Source organism: Montipora capricornis, chromosome 8, assembly GCF_036669925.1.
Source record: "Montipora capricornis isolate CH-2021 chromosome 8, ASM3666992v2, whole genome shotgun sequence".
Taxonomy (NCBI): domain Eukaryota; kingdom Metazoa; phylum Cnidaria; class Anthozoa; order Scleractinia; family Acroporidae; genus Montipora; species Montipora capricornis.
The window spans coordinates 33,311,291-33,328,942 of NC_090890.1; the positions used below are offsets into that span (position 1 = coordinate 33,311,291).

Below are 17,652 nucleotides of genomic sequence, written 5' to 3' on the forward strand. Positions count from 1 at the left end.
TGTGTAGTTGAACCTGCACCAAATAAAACTGCTCTTCTAAAAGGAATTCCTACTGAGCCTCTGCATCAACCAGTGGGCAGTCAAGTTTTGTTTGGGCGGGGTACAAAGGCAACAGTGTTCTTAAATGATGACGAAGCTTCAAGGGAACACATGAAACTCTTTACGCAGACAAACACAGTTACTGGTGAAAATGTGTTTTTTATTCAAACAGTAAGCACCAGCAAGCCAGTGTTAATCAATGGAAGCCCACTATGGCTGCAAGGTGGGGCCACAGCACTCAAAAACAATGACAGACTTGAAATTGGACAACTACAATTTATTATCACTGTCATACCAGGGGATTCGGGAAAGGTTTATGAAATTGAATTTACCAGAAGTAGAGTTGATCAACAACATTGTTATGGACAAGGAGTGCCTTCTCCACAGTTTAGGGGTCATGCTAACTCTGGGCATATTGTCATGGCAAATCAGGTTGGTGCTGTTGTTATGCCAAATAACTTTGGAATGCCACCAAATTTGCCATATAACATGAACAGTTCAACCAGTGGCATGATGTCACCATTTGGCCCTCTGGTTCCACAGTATCCAGGAATTTCAATGCCAATGGCACCGTTTGGTCATCAACCAATGCCAGTCAATACAGGAGTGGGTCAGTTCTTCTCACAACCTCAACCAACATGTCAAAGGTTTCAAAACGTTTCTTATAGTCATCCTCACCAAGAGACCTCATACCCTGGAATGTACAATAACACATTTCCTCAACAGGAGCAAGTAACACCGGCACATCAAAGAAGAGAACAGTTTCATGCTAAACAGCCCTCTGAACAAAGTGAAGATCCTGAAGAAACTGGACAAGTGGATGGATCACACATTTCTGAAAAGGAGACTAGTGATCTGCAAAAGAGTCTTCCAGAATGAGGACATTGTCGAATGCTTTGTTTTTAACAGGCAGTTGCACTTAGTTCTTGAGCATTTGAACCAAAAGGCTTCTAATATAATGTGGGAATCTGAATCTTTATCATTGATCTGATGTCAGGAAAATAATCATTATTTTATTTACCAGGTATTTCAGTTGGAAGAACTTTGATAAAGGTGCTTTATGATACAGGTGCAAAAATTAAATTGAATTTGAAGTATCGTTAGTAAGTGGTTCAACGGAGCAAAGATTTGTTCTGTCATTCGAGTGTTGCAAGCAATGGCACGAGTAACTTTTTGATTGATAAGAATGTACACATTTTCATGACTACACAGTCAAATAATAGTCCAAATTCTGATTACTAATGTCTTTGTTTAGCTGGAGAGTGGTTATGTCTGGTTTGGCATTATAATAACAATTTTAGACACAAATTGTGACCCTCTTTATTTTAAAAGGTGCATCACTTGATTATTTTCTAAAGTGAGCTTAAACACAATATTGAAAATTAAGTGACACAAGATGTTAATCTTCAGTTAACTGCTTGCTTTTATTACATTATGTCTTTTGTCTGGCAATGATTTTGTAAAGTGTAATTTATTTACCCACATAACTTCAGAACGCTCAGGAGCTCATTCAACATGTGTGCATGCATTCCGGATTGAACTGAAATTTGGCAGTGTTGGTTTTTCTGAAGGGGAAAACCGTAGTACCCGGAGAAAAACCTCTCGGAGAAAGGAGAGAACCAACTACAAACTCAACCCACATTATTACGCTGGGAACGGGAATCATACCTGGGCCACATTGGTGGGAGGCGAGTGCTCTCACCACTGCGCCATCCCTGCTACCCAAAGAAGGAATAAAGTTTAATGAAGTAACCAACTACTATATAAACAACAATGCATCATGGAACAGCATGTAAGTGGAGATCGGATCTGAGTGAGGGTGCTTAAACCTGCTCTCTGATGAAAACAGGAAACTGACAGTTGACTAGGAGCTAATCAGACAGTAAATGTTCACAAATTACAAAGTGAAAAATGACTAGTTGTATTCAATGTTATGTTACGTGACTTTTCCTGGCTGCCTTTATTTGTTTGAGTATGTTGAAGATTTTCTCCGGTTTAAATTTAAAATACTGGTAGTTCATTTTCCTTAAGACTCTGTTAACCATTTAGGATAAGAGATTCCGATCCAACTGTTGGTTATCCTTTGTATCCCAGGTTCATTGTAAACTGTTCAAATCTTTCAACATCTTTCTCTGTTACTGTGCGTGTGTTGCGTGACAAAATGTTAAGGAAATCTTTTACAGTCACAGGGCGGGGTTGAATCTGCCAAAGAAGTCACATAAATGCATTATTATAGCCACATAGCATAGGAGGTCTGAGAAAAGCAGGCAGTTGTGCTTGTAAGCCAGGGAAGATCTATTGGGGGACAGCGTTAGTATCAAACCATTGCTTGTGTAGCTAGTACAGTATCACTAAAGTTTTTCTATTGACAGTCAGCGAAATTTTACCTTTTCTGATGGAAGGTCTCTCAAAGATGAATGTATACAATCCCTCTCAGTTTCTGAACAAGGACAATAGAATAATTCTGAAAACATGATTGGAAAAAATGACAAATCTTGAGCAAGATTATTAAAGAAGAAAAATGAGTCAACATTACAGAGTACATTACAGGCATAAGTTAACTTACAACCCTTTATGTAATTTGTGTTTTGACCCAATTCCATTCTTTTGTTTTATATTTTCATCAGAATGTCAATTGGCTCATCAATTAATTTTTTCTAAAAGTCAGAAATGCCTATCATTTCCTTTCCCAGATAGAGCTTTAAATTCCTCAATTCTTCATACCCAGGTTGACTTTCCAGTAGGTGTTGGCCTCCAATTCACGCATTGGTTCAAACATAGCATCAGATGTACAGTTCGACAAATCACTACCAGACAATCCCTTTGTTTTTTGACCCAGTAAACACCAGTCTTCAGTTGACAGTGATGATGGTGTGCCTGCTAGGTGCATCTCAATCAGTTTTATTCTTGCTTCTCTGTTTAAGAAAATTCTTGAAATTGGTGAGGAACTAAAATATTTTGTTGCTATGATCAAACCTTTCAGTGAATAATAACAAACAATTTATCATTTTCAACTGACAATTTTTTCCATACTGCACAAGAAACATATTGTTGACAAAACCACCATTAATTAAACCAAGAACCAGGTACATGTAAGTCGGAACCATGGGTCATTTCTGATTTTACCTCCAACTATCTATGTATTTTTTGTAGAAGGACTTTTGCATCTAATTTGCACTGCAAAGTAGTTTGGAAAATCAGATAAAGAACACTTCCATGCAATGGGATTTCATGTCAGAGTCTAGACCTGTGAACTTTTGAAAATTCAATCATCCTTAAATGAAAAGTCACTTTCGAATGCATGGATTAAATTTTAAAACATGCTAAAAATCATATTATTATTAATAATTTTACAGTGTATCTTAGAACTTACGTGACACCTTTTCTTTTTACTCTCAGTTTAACTTACTCTTCAGGAAGAGGAACGTAAATTCGTTTTTGAAACCTTCTCAGAAAAGCTGTGTCTAGTTCCCAGGGGCAATTGGTTGCACATAAAAGAATAAAATGTTGATACGATGAATTGTGATCAGCTCCTTCCATCTGAAACAAATAATTTTATGCATGTTTGCAATCTTCAACCATCAACTTTAGAAGAACATTAGAAAAAGTGGAACAAAAGTCCTGATTTTAACTGTGAGATAAGAAAGGAAAGCACAGTCATATAAGCAAATGTGGACGGAACAAAAATTTTTCTTTGAACATGATGTAAAGCCTGAGAATTTAGCTCATCACTCATCACTTCATTTAACTAACTTGATCAAATAAAGGACATTTGAATGATGTGGTCAAGGCAAGGAAAAGTATGAGCAACAAGCAAATGTCAGCACATATATGTGGTTAAATTGCAAGCCAATGCGGTCAGTGGTCTCCCCCTCAAGCGTACGTGACCTGTGTGGTGACTGCAGGGGCCTTTTGCTTATCTCGTGACTTATGTGGCATTTCATGCCAGCATTTTTGAGCTGATCGTTGAGGATCTGTTGCTTTAGTGGATCTTTATGGATTCTGGCTCCCAGCCTGTCCGTCCCCTTCTGGGCATTGTAAGTATGGGGTCAGGTGACTATTTCCACTGAATAGGCCATTTCCGAGTTCATGTCTGCCTCCTCTTCAAAGCGAGTCTAAGTGTGAAGTGTTTCTTATGTAAATTAGTTTTCTATAAGTATGTGAAGTAGAACTTATTACCATCACAAAATCTTTGCACTAATAGACTCGCATTGAAGAGTCATGAACTCGGAAATGGTCTATTCTTTCAGTGTGACGGTGCCAGTTGACGGCTGCATGCAGAGGTGGTTCCTGCTTGCAGGGTTGCCACAGATACCTCCTTGCTATGCCTGAGGCACTGAGGCCCCCGTCCAACCTTAAAGGTATTGGCAGTATTAAACCTTTCAATAAGGTGTATTTAATTTACAGGTAGTTACAGGGTTTGTACACTTTTTCAGACCAAAAATTCAAGGACTTTTCAAGGACTTTCAAGGGCCAAATTTTGAAATTTCAAGGACCTCTTTTTATTTACATCGATGAATTTACCCATAGAAATGGTCTGACAGTACAGTTCTTCCTCATTTTCCGTAACGCCTTGAAAATGCACTCTCAAAATTCAAGGGTTTTCAAGGGTTTTCAAGACGTGTACGAACCCTGTAGTTACTGTAAATTAATGAGATAGAAATCAACAACAACAGCAACTAAATACAGAGAGCTGGCATCTGCAATCATCAAAGTAACTATGAGAATGAACCTTAATTTGCAATTTGTATTATATTAATTGCAACAGAAACTATACAATTACCACAAAAACGGTTTCCAGAGAATATATTACAGTATCAATGAATAATAGATCATCAGAGTATTAATATTTTCCCACATAAATATATTTTTATAAACTGTTTTAAAGGGAAGATAATGTAAACACAACGCACAGTATTTACTCCAGGGCTGTCAGTAAGAGCCGCCGGGCGTAGGGGCAGGGGATTTCCCCGAGCTATATGTACCACAAGCTTGCTACTTTCAAGCACACCCTGTAACCTGCATAGCTGTACTATGTTATCTTTAGTCAGTAATCGTATTCTGTGACTGGCAAAGAAAGGGAATTGAGCAAAAACAGCACATGTGCGGCTAATGAAAAAGTGTACCACATAAATGACATAAATGATTACTTGTTAAGAGCGCCTTAACCCACTCCTGAACTGCCCCCCCCCTCAATTGACAAGTAATAAACGGCAGGCATCACTAAAGACCAGAATCCTGAATCCAGAAACCAGAATTGTCCACAATTCGTGAGGATTACAACAAACCTATCCACTGGATAACTCAATTTGTTTTGCAACTGTTTATCCACTAGATGGTGATTTATCTGGAGGATAGTGTACTCCACCTTTTGCAAAATCGAGGCCTGGTTTCTAGTGCATCTTGATTATCATCATGTCTTCTAATTAGAAATCCCATAAATAAATGATCATAATCAACATTTGATCATTGTACACGGTCAAGTTTATGTAAAAGTAATAATGTTTGAATAAGAAAAGTTGTGTTTAACTGTCTTGCCTTCCTTTGATTATGCTCTAGTGAGAGTCCATTACCCAAGAGTAAGAATCTGGTATCAGCTAGGTTTGTCCCCATCAGCGTCAGAAAAAATTCTATTTTTTAGTGCTGCCCATAATTGGCTGGGTTAGACAGAGTAAAATCTAGACTCACACCTAGGAGTCAACAGGTTAAAACATTGTAAAAAAAATTCTATAATCATTAATGTTATTGCTAACCCCTTTATCACATCCACAAAATTGACATTATCATTGCTTCAGCTTTAAACTAACCTGTTTAAGCAACTCCGTTTTGATTCTTCTTGTATACTCTTCCTCCTGTATGCTCCTTCTTCTGCAGATACTGTCAATCTCATCAATAAATATTACCTGTAAAGAATTAATGAATTGAATTTTAAAAATGTCACATGATATTATAGAATAGACCACTTTGAAATTCATAAATGGCGACCATATTGCCATTCTGCATTACCTACTGCCCTCATTTTGAAACAAAAATTAATATGAAATTTGCTTGTCATTGCGAGGTTAGAAAGGCTTATTAGCATCAAAGCAGAAGAAAATTAATGGCCACCATAATTTAACACGAAATAGGTTTATATTATTTTGACAAATTAAATTAATAATATTAAAGGTAAAGGTAAAGTCACTTTATTTAACGTCGGTAGTTCCTTCAGGCCGGTATCAATGGAAGCTGACAGTGCGCCCTTTACCCCCCCCTCCCTCTGTCAGTGCTCCGTTTTACGGATATTTAAAGCTATAGCTACACGGAACAGAGGAAAGTTGAAACAGACTTTGAAGTCACCGAGGATCGAACCGGGGACCTCTCGCTTCGAAAGCTGCGCATTAACCATCTGAGCCACGACTGCTCCTTATTACTTCATTTACTTAATACATTTTATAAAATAAGTATTCTATTATTAAAGGTTATTGATTGCTTTGTTTTCTTTTTACTCTTATTTGCCATTGCGATTTGAAGCAGCTACAACATATGAAATTACTCAAAGAAATGGTAAGGTCAACTGACCCCGAAACACCACAACTTACAGTATTCAACTTGGGCTTCCTCATTGATAGTATATGATAAAAATTATGCAAGATTAGGTTGCAAACTTGTACAACAGTGGTAAGAAATGCAAAATGATATTGGCAACAAGAAAGATTAAACAATAAACAAACAAATGAATAGGAATAAGAGAAAAATATCAGTGAGTTAAGGGTCAGAGTAGATATTTCTCCAGTCTGAAATTATTTTCAAAACTTGAAACACTTGTAAAGTTGTGAATTTCAAAGCTGAGCTTCTTTAGAAAAAGAAGACCCTGATCCCTGATGATGAAATGAAATTTAACGTCTAATATTCATTGCGCACTTTGGAAGCTGAAAAGAATAAAATATTGGTGTCCCTAGAATTATAAATATGATATTGTCACCTCAATAATTATAATTATTATTGTGCAAGGTTAGGAGGGGACGAACTCACCTTATTTTTTAACGTAATCACTCACTGAAAAACTATGTCCCCATTAACCTCTAACACACCAAACGACAGACTAAGTATTTTACTCTGTCTAACACCAGACGATTTTACTCGTCAGTGGGGAACCTCCCGGAGTCAATGGGTTAAACAGTTTGAAGAAAGAGTTATTTGGTTAAGTTACTACTAGTCTATTCAAGGTCAAAGGGTCAGTAAGGTCAGCAACTAGTCTACTAATAGCAATCAAAGGTGAGAGAATCAGGATAGCGATGTGATCTTTACAATAGACAAAGACATTTTCCATTTTTACTTGATCATTACTTCACACTTTTCTGATTCTTTAAGTTGAAAAAAAAAAGCCTTCACTTAATGCAAAGCTGCTTCTTATGTGAGTTGCTGTTTAGCTCACAATGTCTATTGTTCAGGAAATAAGCAATTTTATTATACACAATGCAATCACCCAAATTGTTGATAACTCCAAAATTGAACATCATGAAGCCACTTAAGTGAATTGACAAATATTAATCTTCTTGAAGATAACAGCTATCCCATCTATAGATGTTTTAAGTAAATATTCTACTAAAAACTTTAGTGCCCTTAGCCTTTTCCAGCAAAACTTGATGATCCTCACCGACTGGCCTTTTTGTTTTCTTGCATTCTGGAAAAGCTCCTTGATAAGCCTAAAGTTTGCAGCCAGGTAGAAAATGATCACTGTTACCCACATTCTTCAACCAAAACCCATTACAAGAATTCAAAACATTAATTTAATGTTTTGTTATCATACTGACCATAAAATATTTTAATGTTTTGGTAACATATTAAATAAATCCACCTCAAATTAACATTGTTAGCTAAATTAAAGCAAATCTTAAAGACTTAGTGGTCTGTATATTTGGTGCCTGCGTGGGATATGTCCAGTGGCTTCCACTGGAGGGCAGCCCCTCCACCGAGTAATGCTCCCATGGCCAGCAATGCACAACCCAGGCATCAGAGCCTGGAAGTAGGGAGGGAAGGTTGAAGGGGGGGGGGGGGGGGGGGAGGAAAGGAAGCAAAGGCACAAAGTGGCGAGCAAAATTTCTGATGACTAATAATTATTATTGCCATGTGGTTATGACTGAATGAGCTGAACCAAAAGTACAGACAATTTGATGTTCCAATATCAATCATCTGTGCAAACAGAAGAGTTACCTGGTCATCCAGACAATTTTGACTTTTAATTGGTCTCACAATACACATGTCTAATGACCAACACTTATTACCAGGCTACCGGTATTTTTAATTTGCAAATTACCGATACTCATGGTACATACTTTTCACTTTCTCCCACCCAGCTGGAGACTAGATCAGAACTGGATACACTGTAAAAGATTGAGTCAATTTCTGATGCCACTGCTTGTGCAAGTCTTGTCTTCCCTGTGAGGCAAGAACTTGATAGAATCACTACAGCATGATTTTTAAGCACTTACTGATAATCTACAAAAAAAACTGTTGGCCTTGTCAGACTGCAATGGGGAATGGGAAAGAAAGGAAGCTTTTTTTCCCAGAAATTAAACTTGGAAACTACCGAAATATAAAGTTTTCTTATAAAACTACCTGTGCCTGGTGGTCCATACAAGAGTATCCTGCGCCAAGGTTGCCGACTTCCTGTTACAAAGAAAGTAAAAGAGCAAAATTAAACTTTTAACTCCAAATGACATTAACATCCCCTTTATTACATTTTAATTTAAGAGCCCGAGTCATTGTTCCCTTTACTCACAACTTTATCAAAACAATCCGAAAATGAAACATCATTTATTTCTCTTGATGTATGAAATTATCAACACTCAGATGTCATGGGTTGGAATACTATTACAACCCCAAATTTGTTGAGCCTTCTTTCATTGCACTTAATAGCTTTAAATTTAATAATTAAGAATTAAACAAAGTAGACATTATTTTTGTTAATTAAAATAATCATAAAATAGATGGATTTTTCCAGTTCATTAGCCAAAGCTACTATTAAGCCTGCTTTTCACTATTCACGACAGAAGAAGGACAAGTATCAGACACTTCACAAATATTCAGGACAACAAATTGGCCTGCTCCCAAGTAGAGTAGCTTCAATATTAGCTCAGTTAGTTAGAGCACTGCACTGACATCACAAAGATCATAGGTTTGAATCCCGTTTAAGTCACCTGAATTTTTCAGGTGTCTATAAAGAATCAATAATTGTTTTATTGTCTTCTTAGTCCAATCATTAAATGTCTCCAATTCACCTCTAAACGACACTTCACAAACATTAATTTTTGTCAACCAAAGACAAACTTTCCTCGCTTTCTGCCATTGTTCGGAAAACTGCCTTGGCAGGGCTTTCAATAACTTTTGCAGTAGTGACTGTGGTAATCAATGTAAGCGGAGGTCACTCTCATCTTTTACAAGGGTTTGAGTGAAAATCAAGGCAGAGTAGCCGGTGGTGAGAGACAAATTTCTGACAAACAGACGGCGGTATTCCGCCGGTGACCGGCTTCTAATAAAACCTGTGCCTTGGTAACCACGTGTTTACCCTTGCAGGAAAAATATGACATCTGCATTGCAAGAATCTGTATGAAATTGGTAGGAATTCACCAGTAATTGTCCGATATTAAAAAAATTATTACTTCAGTCTTTGGTATGTCACTTTCAACAAATGTTCTTCATCATTAAAAATATTACCTTTGGAAAGAATATTACCTGTGAACAAATGTGGATATTGCAAAGGCATAATAATTGCTTCTTTCAATGCCTGCTTTGCATTTGTGAGACCCACAACATTGCAAAATTTTACACTTCCTTTTTCTACAATCGTATCCTCAATCGCAATCTTTCGTCTAAAGAAAGCAATAAACAAAACAATCAAAACCCCTTTAAATGGACACATGTAGTAACAGTTGCAGGCGTGACCATAACATGCATTATATTTTGAATCAAAGGCTTTTGAGTGGTTGGATATCTTGAAGAGGTTAACTTAAAAACAATAGAGTTAAATACAAGGAACTGTCACACATTGCTATCAACCATTTTGAATAATGATAATTTGACGAAGATAACATTTTGGCATATTTTATAGAGAACATATTTATAGCAGTTTGATGGGGGAGAGGACAAAAAACGCAGAGCCCTACTCCATGGAGTACCCTATGAAGTACCTAAAATTAATGGAGTACCCCTAAAAATCATTTATTGGTCAAATTAAATACTTTATCAACATGGTGAGGCATTTAGATGCACATTACCTTTATTTACTTTGAGCTGTCCATGCAGCTCTCCGATTGTTACTGTTCAATGCAGTTCACTAATTGGCCGCCATCTTGAAATTTCGTCAGTATTTCATGTGTCCCTTATTGTAGTGTATTTGTTTTTTTGTGTATTTAGACAAATATTCATACAAACCTGTATACCCTTGTATACCGATATAAACCCATGTATACCCCTGTATACCACCCATATATGTATACCCATTTGTAATCTGACCATGTACAAATAAAGTTTTCCAATCCATTCCATATGGGTATATATATATATATATGAGCATACACAGGCCCAAACAAATAAAAAATTAATTTCAATTTTTCTGTAGCCTGGGAATTTTTACCTCTTGGACTGATTGTCTTCGTTGCCACTAACAACTGAATCAATTCCTGTAAGGTTAACAAATATGATTCACTTCTTTACATGTCAAAATACATAACAGTCAATAAATTATTATTATTATTATTATTATTATTATTATTATTATTATTATTATTATTATTATTATTATCTCTGTTTAGTGCTAAAAATGTCAGTTATTAGGTCATACATTATTCATTCATAAGCCCTATATTAGGTTAAACTCAAGCTGGTGTGGGCCAGTGGTTTCCCCTTCAGACTATTGGGGATAGTCACAGGGTCCTTGTGGGGGTGTATGGGTTTTTACGGCTCTCTTGCACACGTCAGCATATTTCACTTGTTTGAGTTGTGTCGGTTTGCAGAGGGTCTTGTAATTTTCTGCGACCATCCAGGTGGTAAGCATAGCATAAGTATATTAATAATTTATCTTTCCAATGGTTAGCACTGTGATGGACCGCCTGGGTGAGGTTCACTCACAGGCTTATCTTGGTTACTGCAACAGGTTGTGGGACCAGGCACCCTCGGCACCTTCCCCATGCTCAACTGCATTGATGAGTTACATGTATAAAGAAGTCTAATCAGACAAATCAAAATTGTATGGTAATAACAAAAAAAACGGATACTGTAAAAATCACAACAACCATTAAAAATTAACCTTTATCATGGCGTGGTTATGCATATCTCAAAATATGAAGTACAAAGGAAGTCTGAAGAGTTCAACAGAAGGTAAGACCTAGAGTTGCTGTAGATGCAGATAAGGGGCACCTGTGTGCTATCCAAACTCTACATGTCAAGGGCTTCAAGGAGTACTTGAATACTATACCATGTACAGTTGCCTTTATTCCATCAAGCTGCCTTTTCTTGTTATAAAAAGCATCAAGATAGCTTTCCAGAGAAGTAGATAATTCATTAAGGGCTTTCTGGAAAAAAATGAATCAATACTATTATGCATATTTGACCGATTGACTCTTTATTTTGGGCCTATTTATTGATAAAAAATAAATAATATTATACCATAGGTTTTCTTTATTTTGAGAATCTTGAATATTATTCCTTTTATTTTTAACCCAATGACCCCTGGGAGTGAGACTGCAGATTTTACTCTGTCTAACACCTGACGATTTTACTCGTTAACTGGGGGCATCATCCTAGGGCATTTTGGGTGTCAATGGGTTAATGATATATTCAGGTGATTTTCTTGTTTTGCATTTTACAGATAATCATAAATTAAAGGGAAAGCTGTATTTTCCTTCCTACAACAAGTACCTACATTGGTATCTGTTTTTAATTTACTTATTTTGTCAAGAACAGTACATACAAAAATACATACTTAATTGACCGCTCCCCATCTATAGGGGCTTTTCAGGGCCAATGAAACTCAACGAAAGGACGGAACAGAACAACAACAACTGTTAAGAATCCCTGGACTGGCCGGAGGCAAACCAGTTGGCTATTTACAAGTGCAGCTGGGAAGTTGAACCGGGGACAACCAGGATCAAATTCAACGAGTGGTCAGAGTGGATCTTGAACCCAGGATCTCCGGATCTCAATGCAAGTGCCCTAACCACTGGGCCACACTGCCTCCTCGAGGAGGCAGTGTCCTCGAGGGGAAAAAATTAGCCGAACAAATTGACCTGCTCCCAACTGAGTGGCTTCATAGCTCAGTTGGTAGAAAATTGCACTGGCATCACAGAGGTCATGTGTTCGAATTCTGTTGAAAAATTTGTCAGGTGTCTAAAAGTGTCAGGTGTCTACAGTTCTTACCAACTTGAGTGAGTCTTTTTCTATAAGGAGAAGGGTCTGGACACAGTAGACAGTGTTTTTACAGTTTGCAATTATCACATTTATATCAACATTGTCTGTTTTCTTGCCCTCAGAAACAGCTTCCTCAAGCCTGCAAAAAAGTCCTTGGAATTTCATTGTACATGTAGATGCTTTAACCCTTTCAATCCTGAGAGTGAAACTTACATGTAAGCCCCGTCCATACATATCCAGATATTTTTTAATCCGCAACTTTTTCTTTCCGGATTCAAAATTATTTCCATCCACACAAACCGGTAGCTTATTAAAATCAAATTTGCCCGTCCACACGTATCCGGATTCACTCTAATACTCAAGACTTCTCAAGGAAACAGAGGTAACAGAGCATGTACCATGAAGTCTTCGGTAGCCATCTTGAGAATTGATTTCATGGTAAGGAACTGGGCTCAGTCTTGTTACGTCATCTGGGAAAAAAAAAAAATTCTGGATTTGGTGTCCACATGGTTCCGGATTCACATTGGCTTCAAAAACATCCTCTCTGGAGAGCGTATTCAAAACGTTCTGAATTTGCCAGCGAATTCACATGGTTACACAAATACGTGTGGATCGAAGGAGTATCCGGAAGGAAAAAGTTGTGGATTCAAAAATATTTGGATACATGTGGACAGGGCCTTATAGATTTGACTCTGGCCAGTGCCAGACGATTTTAATCATTAATCAGGGGTTTCATTAACAAGCTGGTCACTGGCATTTTACCACCGTCTGTTTGTTCGAAATTTGCCTTATTCACCGCCAGCTACTCTGCCTTGATTTTGACTCAAACCTTTGTAAAAGACCAGAGTGACCACTGCTTACACTGATTAGCCCAGGCATCTACTTCAAAAGTTATTGAAAACCCTAATTTATGGCATCTGCTTCAGAAATGAATGTCCCCTTTAACCCTTCAGTCCTGAGAGTGGGATTTTACTTACTGAACACTAACTTAAAACAAGAAAGGAGAAGCCAACCTCCACCAATGTCACTGGTCAGGTTCAAATAAACATTACCATAATGATGTGGGCATGCATTTATAAGGCTTTTTGAGTCAGTTGGTTGACCATGCCTGCAGAGGGTATTTAATTTACGTATTATGATTTTCTCTGTCTGCAAAAACCAGCATGCAACTGACACTACAGCTTAGAGTTATTTCTGAGTTACTCAGTTTGCTAAAGTTCAGACTGTGCAAGCATGCATTGGACCTGACACTGAGACATTCATCTGGTTCTGACATGCATTAACAAACATATGTCAGGCAGACATTCACCTATCCACACAAAGACTTGCCAACAGATCTCACCGTCAAATAATTTGCTTGAACAAACAAGCAAGCTTTAATATACATACCAACTCACAGCATCTTTGGAAAGAACACAGTTCATGCAAAAAAGGAGAGAGAAGATAGGTATAATGCTGTGTTTACTACGGCACTGAAAGATCCCAGGGGTAAAGAAAGCCCTTGTGCGGTTAGGACCAAAGTGAGGGTATTCACAGGAAGGTTCAGAGAGCTCCCCTTACATCTAGGTCTGAAATATAGCTACATTTTTCATAAAGTCCATTTCTTGATACAAGACTCTGATCTTACAGATAAAAATTAAATTGGCCAAACCTTTAAAGTGCTACTAACCCAGGGAAGGGGGAGGGGGCATTTGCATATGAATGGGGGGAAGGGATGCTCGTCATCTCGCTTAGGGGTGTAAATTTCCGATTTTGGTCTCATTTAGCTCCATCACATATAGCCCATATTAGCCGTGGATATGGTCTCTTTCAGAGGTTTAATTCCAAATTTCTGACCAGCATCCTACCTTCATATGCCTTTTCTTCAAAATTTGAAAGTGTGTTTACTCAACACCTGATTGGCAAAAATTTTTATCCAAAGGCTGTACACTTTCACTGTAAGTTTTGGATTTCACGGTCAGCTATTACTCGCGTTCAAAACTGACCGATTGCACCTCAAAGGGTTGGATCTAGGGAAAAGTGACATCATTTACCCACTAGCTTAAAGTTTCAGCTTGTAACATAATGCACATTATTATATGTGCAAAATACAATTTTTATAGTTCGAACGCCCAAAACTTCCATGTTGCATATTAAGAGCCTGTGTACATGGAGGGAGGATGCCCTGCCCGGCTAAAGAAGCTACCTTAGGAGAGCCAACTTTTCATGCTAGACAGGGTAACCAGCCTTAGCAGGGCACCTTTCTAGGCAGGCTACCTTTTAGCCATGTAAGCACTTTGTGCTGGGTTATCCAGGCTACCCAGGCTAACCGAAGTGAGAAGACCGTGAAAACATTAATGGCAGCGCAAAATTAACATGGTGGGGTTTGAATTAATGGGTACAACATTGGCTGCAGCCGCATTCAGGGAGTTAACACTAACGTTAAATCAAGTTCTATTGTCCAGTGTTCGCCTATGGATTCAAAACACCAGAGAGTTGACATTAGAGTAGTGTCAACACCAGTGTTAGACTGCATTTCTCTCAAGAGTGACCACAACCATACTGAGTTAGCCAATTAGGTCTATGAAGCTCAAAATATCAGTACATGTTTTCCCTTTGCAAAAATATCATCTCAAGCGTCTTTGACATTCAAATTTGCCAACCACAGAATCATGATTTTTTTCCATTGATGGAAAAAAACAGTATTAAAGGGGCCCAGTTCTTGGCCACTTTTTAGTTCAACGTTTATTTTTTGTGCCACAAATGAATCTGAATAAAAAGCAATTGCTTCCAAAGGTAGCTTGATTCCTTGTCTTTCGTCTGGCCGAGTTTTGAGTTTACAGCTACTATATACTGTGAGCAAGTCGAGGTGACATGAAGGTAGGTGAATTTGGTTTCCACCAAAACATGTTTGTTTACGGCTACTCGAATTACATGGTCTAATTCAAGTTTATATTTTATCCGGTGGGGAGGCCCAAATGAGCCAATTCTTGGCATAAAGAGCTTACCGTAAACAGGCTAACCTGAATGTTATTTAGGCCTAATTAGCCTAACCGAGTGTTATTTAGGCCTAATTCAGAGTAATTTTACAGACGGTCTGCACAGTCTGCAGTCTGCGTTTTTCAGTGTCCCGCCGATAACTGGGCCCACGAACGAAGCGTCCATTTTTGTTATTACTCCGGAGAAAACAGCGTTGAGCACTCGATAGCTTTAGATGTGTAAACTGAATGCTGAAGCTAGTTGTCTTTGAAATTTCAAGTCCTTACGGTTATTCTGAGGTAAGAAATACAAGTTTACATTTTTTGTGGCCGAGAACTGGGCCCCATACTGTATAAGCCTACATGCATGTAATGGCATCTTCCATAGATACTATTTTTACAAACAGAGTGGCTATTCGTACGGGACCCGTAGACCGACCTATATTTGCTATTCATACGGGAGTCTTCTAAGAATGATTATTTCAGGTTCAATAACACTCGGAACGTCTTACCTCGTCCTTAACAGTTCAGCTATCAAACAACGGCATCGATGCTTGTTTAATTTCACGAAATACCGCTTTCGTTCGATGTCACCGGCCATCTGACCTGGCTTGTGTTTCTTGCATTTAAGTCCAAGCACCCATTTCAAATAGCACTGATAAGCTGATAAACAGTAGTTAAGTCTAAGCACCTATTATTAAACGGTTAGCTTTCAATAACTGAGTGGTTATGTCGTTCAAGGTTATGGTTAGAACCTGTAAATCATTCTAAGATGACATGCTCCCGTATGTCAATAGCAAAGGTTGGTAGGTGTACGGGTCCTGTACGAATAAGCCCCATTTACATGAGCAATTTTTCCTTGACAAGTTTTCCTTGACAAGGAAAAATTGCTCGTGTAGATGGGGAATAGTGGACAAATTTTCCTTTTCAAGGAAAATCTGGCGTGCTAGCTTTTCCTTGACAAGGAAAAATTGTCAAGTCAGAAATTTGCTCGTGTAGACGGACAACAAGGAAAATGTGACAAGGATATTACTTGTCAAGTGCACTTGTCAAGGACTGAAACTTGTCATATTTTTCATTTACACTACCAAGGAAAACTTGTCAAGGAAAAACTTGTCAAGGAAAACTTGCTAGTGTGTACAGTCGACAAGTTTTCCTTGACAAGTGGACTTGTCAAGGAAAACTTGCTAGTGTAAGTGAGGCTATAGCCACTAATTTTTACAAAACGAACTGCTTTATAATTTAATAGTGAACACCTCCGAGTGAACACTTTAATTACCTGCATAAAAGTCCAGCCTGTTCATTATCCAATGTCGTAAAAAGTCAATGACCGGAAGAAATGTTGGCTTATTTCGCAAAGTTTTCCGGTCTATTATCGCGTTGCAAACCGTGTAAATCTCTCAAGTAAATCTCCCGCCAGTTTTCTCCACCAAAAGGGCACGTTATCTCCCCACCAGAGAGCACAGTGACATCTTCCCCAGGGGTGGCTGGGTGGGAAAGGAGTGAATGAGGTCCAGATATCGAACGAAAAGTCAACTGATTCCTTCGTCTTCTCTTTTATATGTATTATAATACATCACAATTCTTTCTCACCTCGTTTTTTAAATAAAGGCTTCTCCTCGATGTCATACCTGACTGGTCATCCAAAACAAAGTTAGAGGTCCTGTTCTTACGAAAATAAGGTCGAAGCCATCATAATTTGATTACTTAAAAAGAAAACGATACCGCGACCCCTGCCTCAGCTGGAACTGTGACTATGACAGCGTTTACACGAACGCGGTTTCACATCGACACGGTTTCATGACTTCGAAACCGCGTCAAAATCGATGCGGTTTGGTAGTGTTTACACCGAACCGTTTTCGCCAGAAAATTCAAGTTGCGATGGTATAAGCGAGCGCTGCACTACGTGCTATATTCACTATTTTGAATTGAACAATGCAAATTTCGCGCCGAAATAGTAAACCGTATTCAAATCGATGCGGTTTCGCAGTTTACACGACACGACAGATGAAACCGCATCGTTTTGAAAACGCTCCACTTTTGGCAGGGGTTTCAAATCGACACGGTTTCAGCAACAGTCTCTATCGGTGTCGTGTAAACAGAAGGTGTAACCGCATCGAAAACGATGCGGTTACAAATAAAACCGCGTTCGTGTAAACGCTGCCAATAAAAGACCTCTAGACCATCCGGAACTGTCTACATCTACTAGATTCCTGTATTGGTACCATACAACTTCCTCCGGAAATTGCATGTAATCCCAAAATCC

At 38.2% G+C, this 17,652-nt stretch overlaps 2 protein-coding genes across 5 annotated transcripts in view; one reads left to right on the forward strand and one right to left on the reverse strand.

Annotated features, from left to right (window-relative positions):
* The window catches only part of LOC138060128 (uncharacterized), a 5,728-nt gene extending 4,237 nt beyond the window's left edge, over nucleotides 1–1,491 (forward strand). Inside the window, exon 4 of the mRNA XM_068905843.1 lies at nucleotides 1–1,491. This exon is cut by the window's left edge and continues 53 nt beyond it. Within this exon, the coding sequence (XP_068761944.1) occupies nucleotides 1–918 (918 nt within the window). The 3' untranslated portion in view covers nucleotides 919–1,491.
* Nucleotides 1–17,604, reverse strand: part of LOC138060125 (uncharacterized) — a 21,921-nt gene extending 4,317 nt beyond the window's left edge. For 2 of the 4 annotated variants that reach the window (XM_068905842.1, XM_068905839.1), the window contains exons 1-14: nucleotides 16,980–17,604; nucleotides 16,666–16,873; nucleotides 13,819–13,831; nucleotides 12,439–12,568; nucleotides 11,498–11,594; nucleotides 10,658–10,703; nucleotides 9,757–9,893; nucleotides 8,641–8,691; nucleotides 8,358–8,460; nucleotides 7,679–7,727; nucleotides 5,847–5,942; nucleotides 3,449–3,579; nucleotides 2,764–2,954; nucleotides 2,427–2,503 (exon numbers count right to left, since the gene is read on the reverse strand). In XM_068905842.1, coding sequence (XP_068761943.1) covers nucleotides 2,427–2,503; nucleotides 2,764–2,954; nucleotides 3,449–3,579; nucleotides 5,847–5,942; nucleotides 7,679–7,727; nucleotides 8,358–8,460; nucleotides 8,641–8,691; nucleotides 9,757–9,893; nucleotides 10,658–10,703; nucleotides 11,498–11,594; nucleotides 12,439–12,568; nucleotides 13,819–13,831; nucleotides 16,666–16,690 — 1,146 coding nt within the window. In that variant the 5' untranslated portion in view covers nucleotides 16,691–16,873; nucleotides 16,980–17,604. Of the gene's footprint in view, nucleotides 2,242–2,426; nucleotides 2,504–2,763; nucleotides 2,955–3,448; nucleotides 3,580–5,846; nucleotides 5,943–7,678; nucleotides 7,728–8,357; nucleotides 8,461–8,640; nucleotides 8,692–9,756; nucleotides 9,894–10,657; nucleotides 10,704–11,497; nucleotides 11,595–12,438; nucleotides 12,610–13,818; nucleotides 13,832–16,665; nucleotides 16,874–16,979 lie in introns of those variants that run through there. The other 2 variants (XM_068905840.1, XM_068905841.1) reach the window with 2 other exon arrangements.
* Nucleotides 17,605–17,652: the final 48 nt, after the last annotated feature.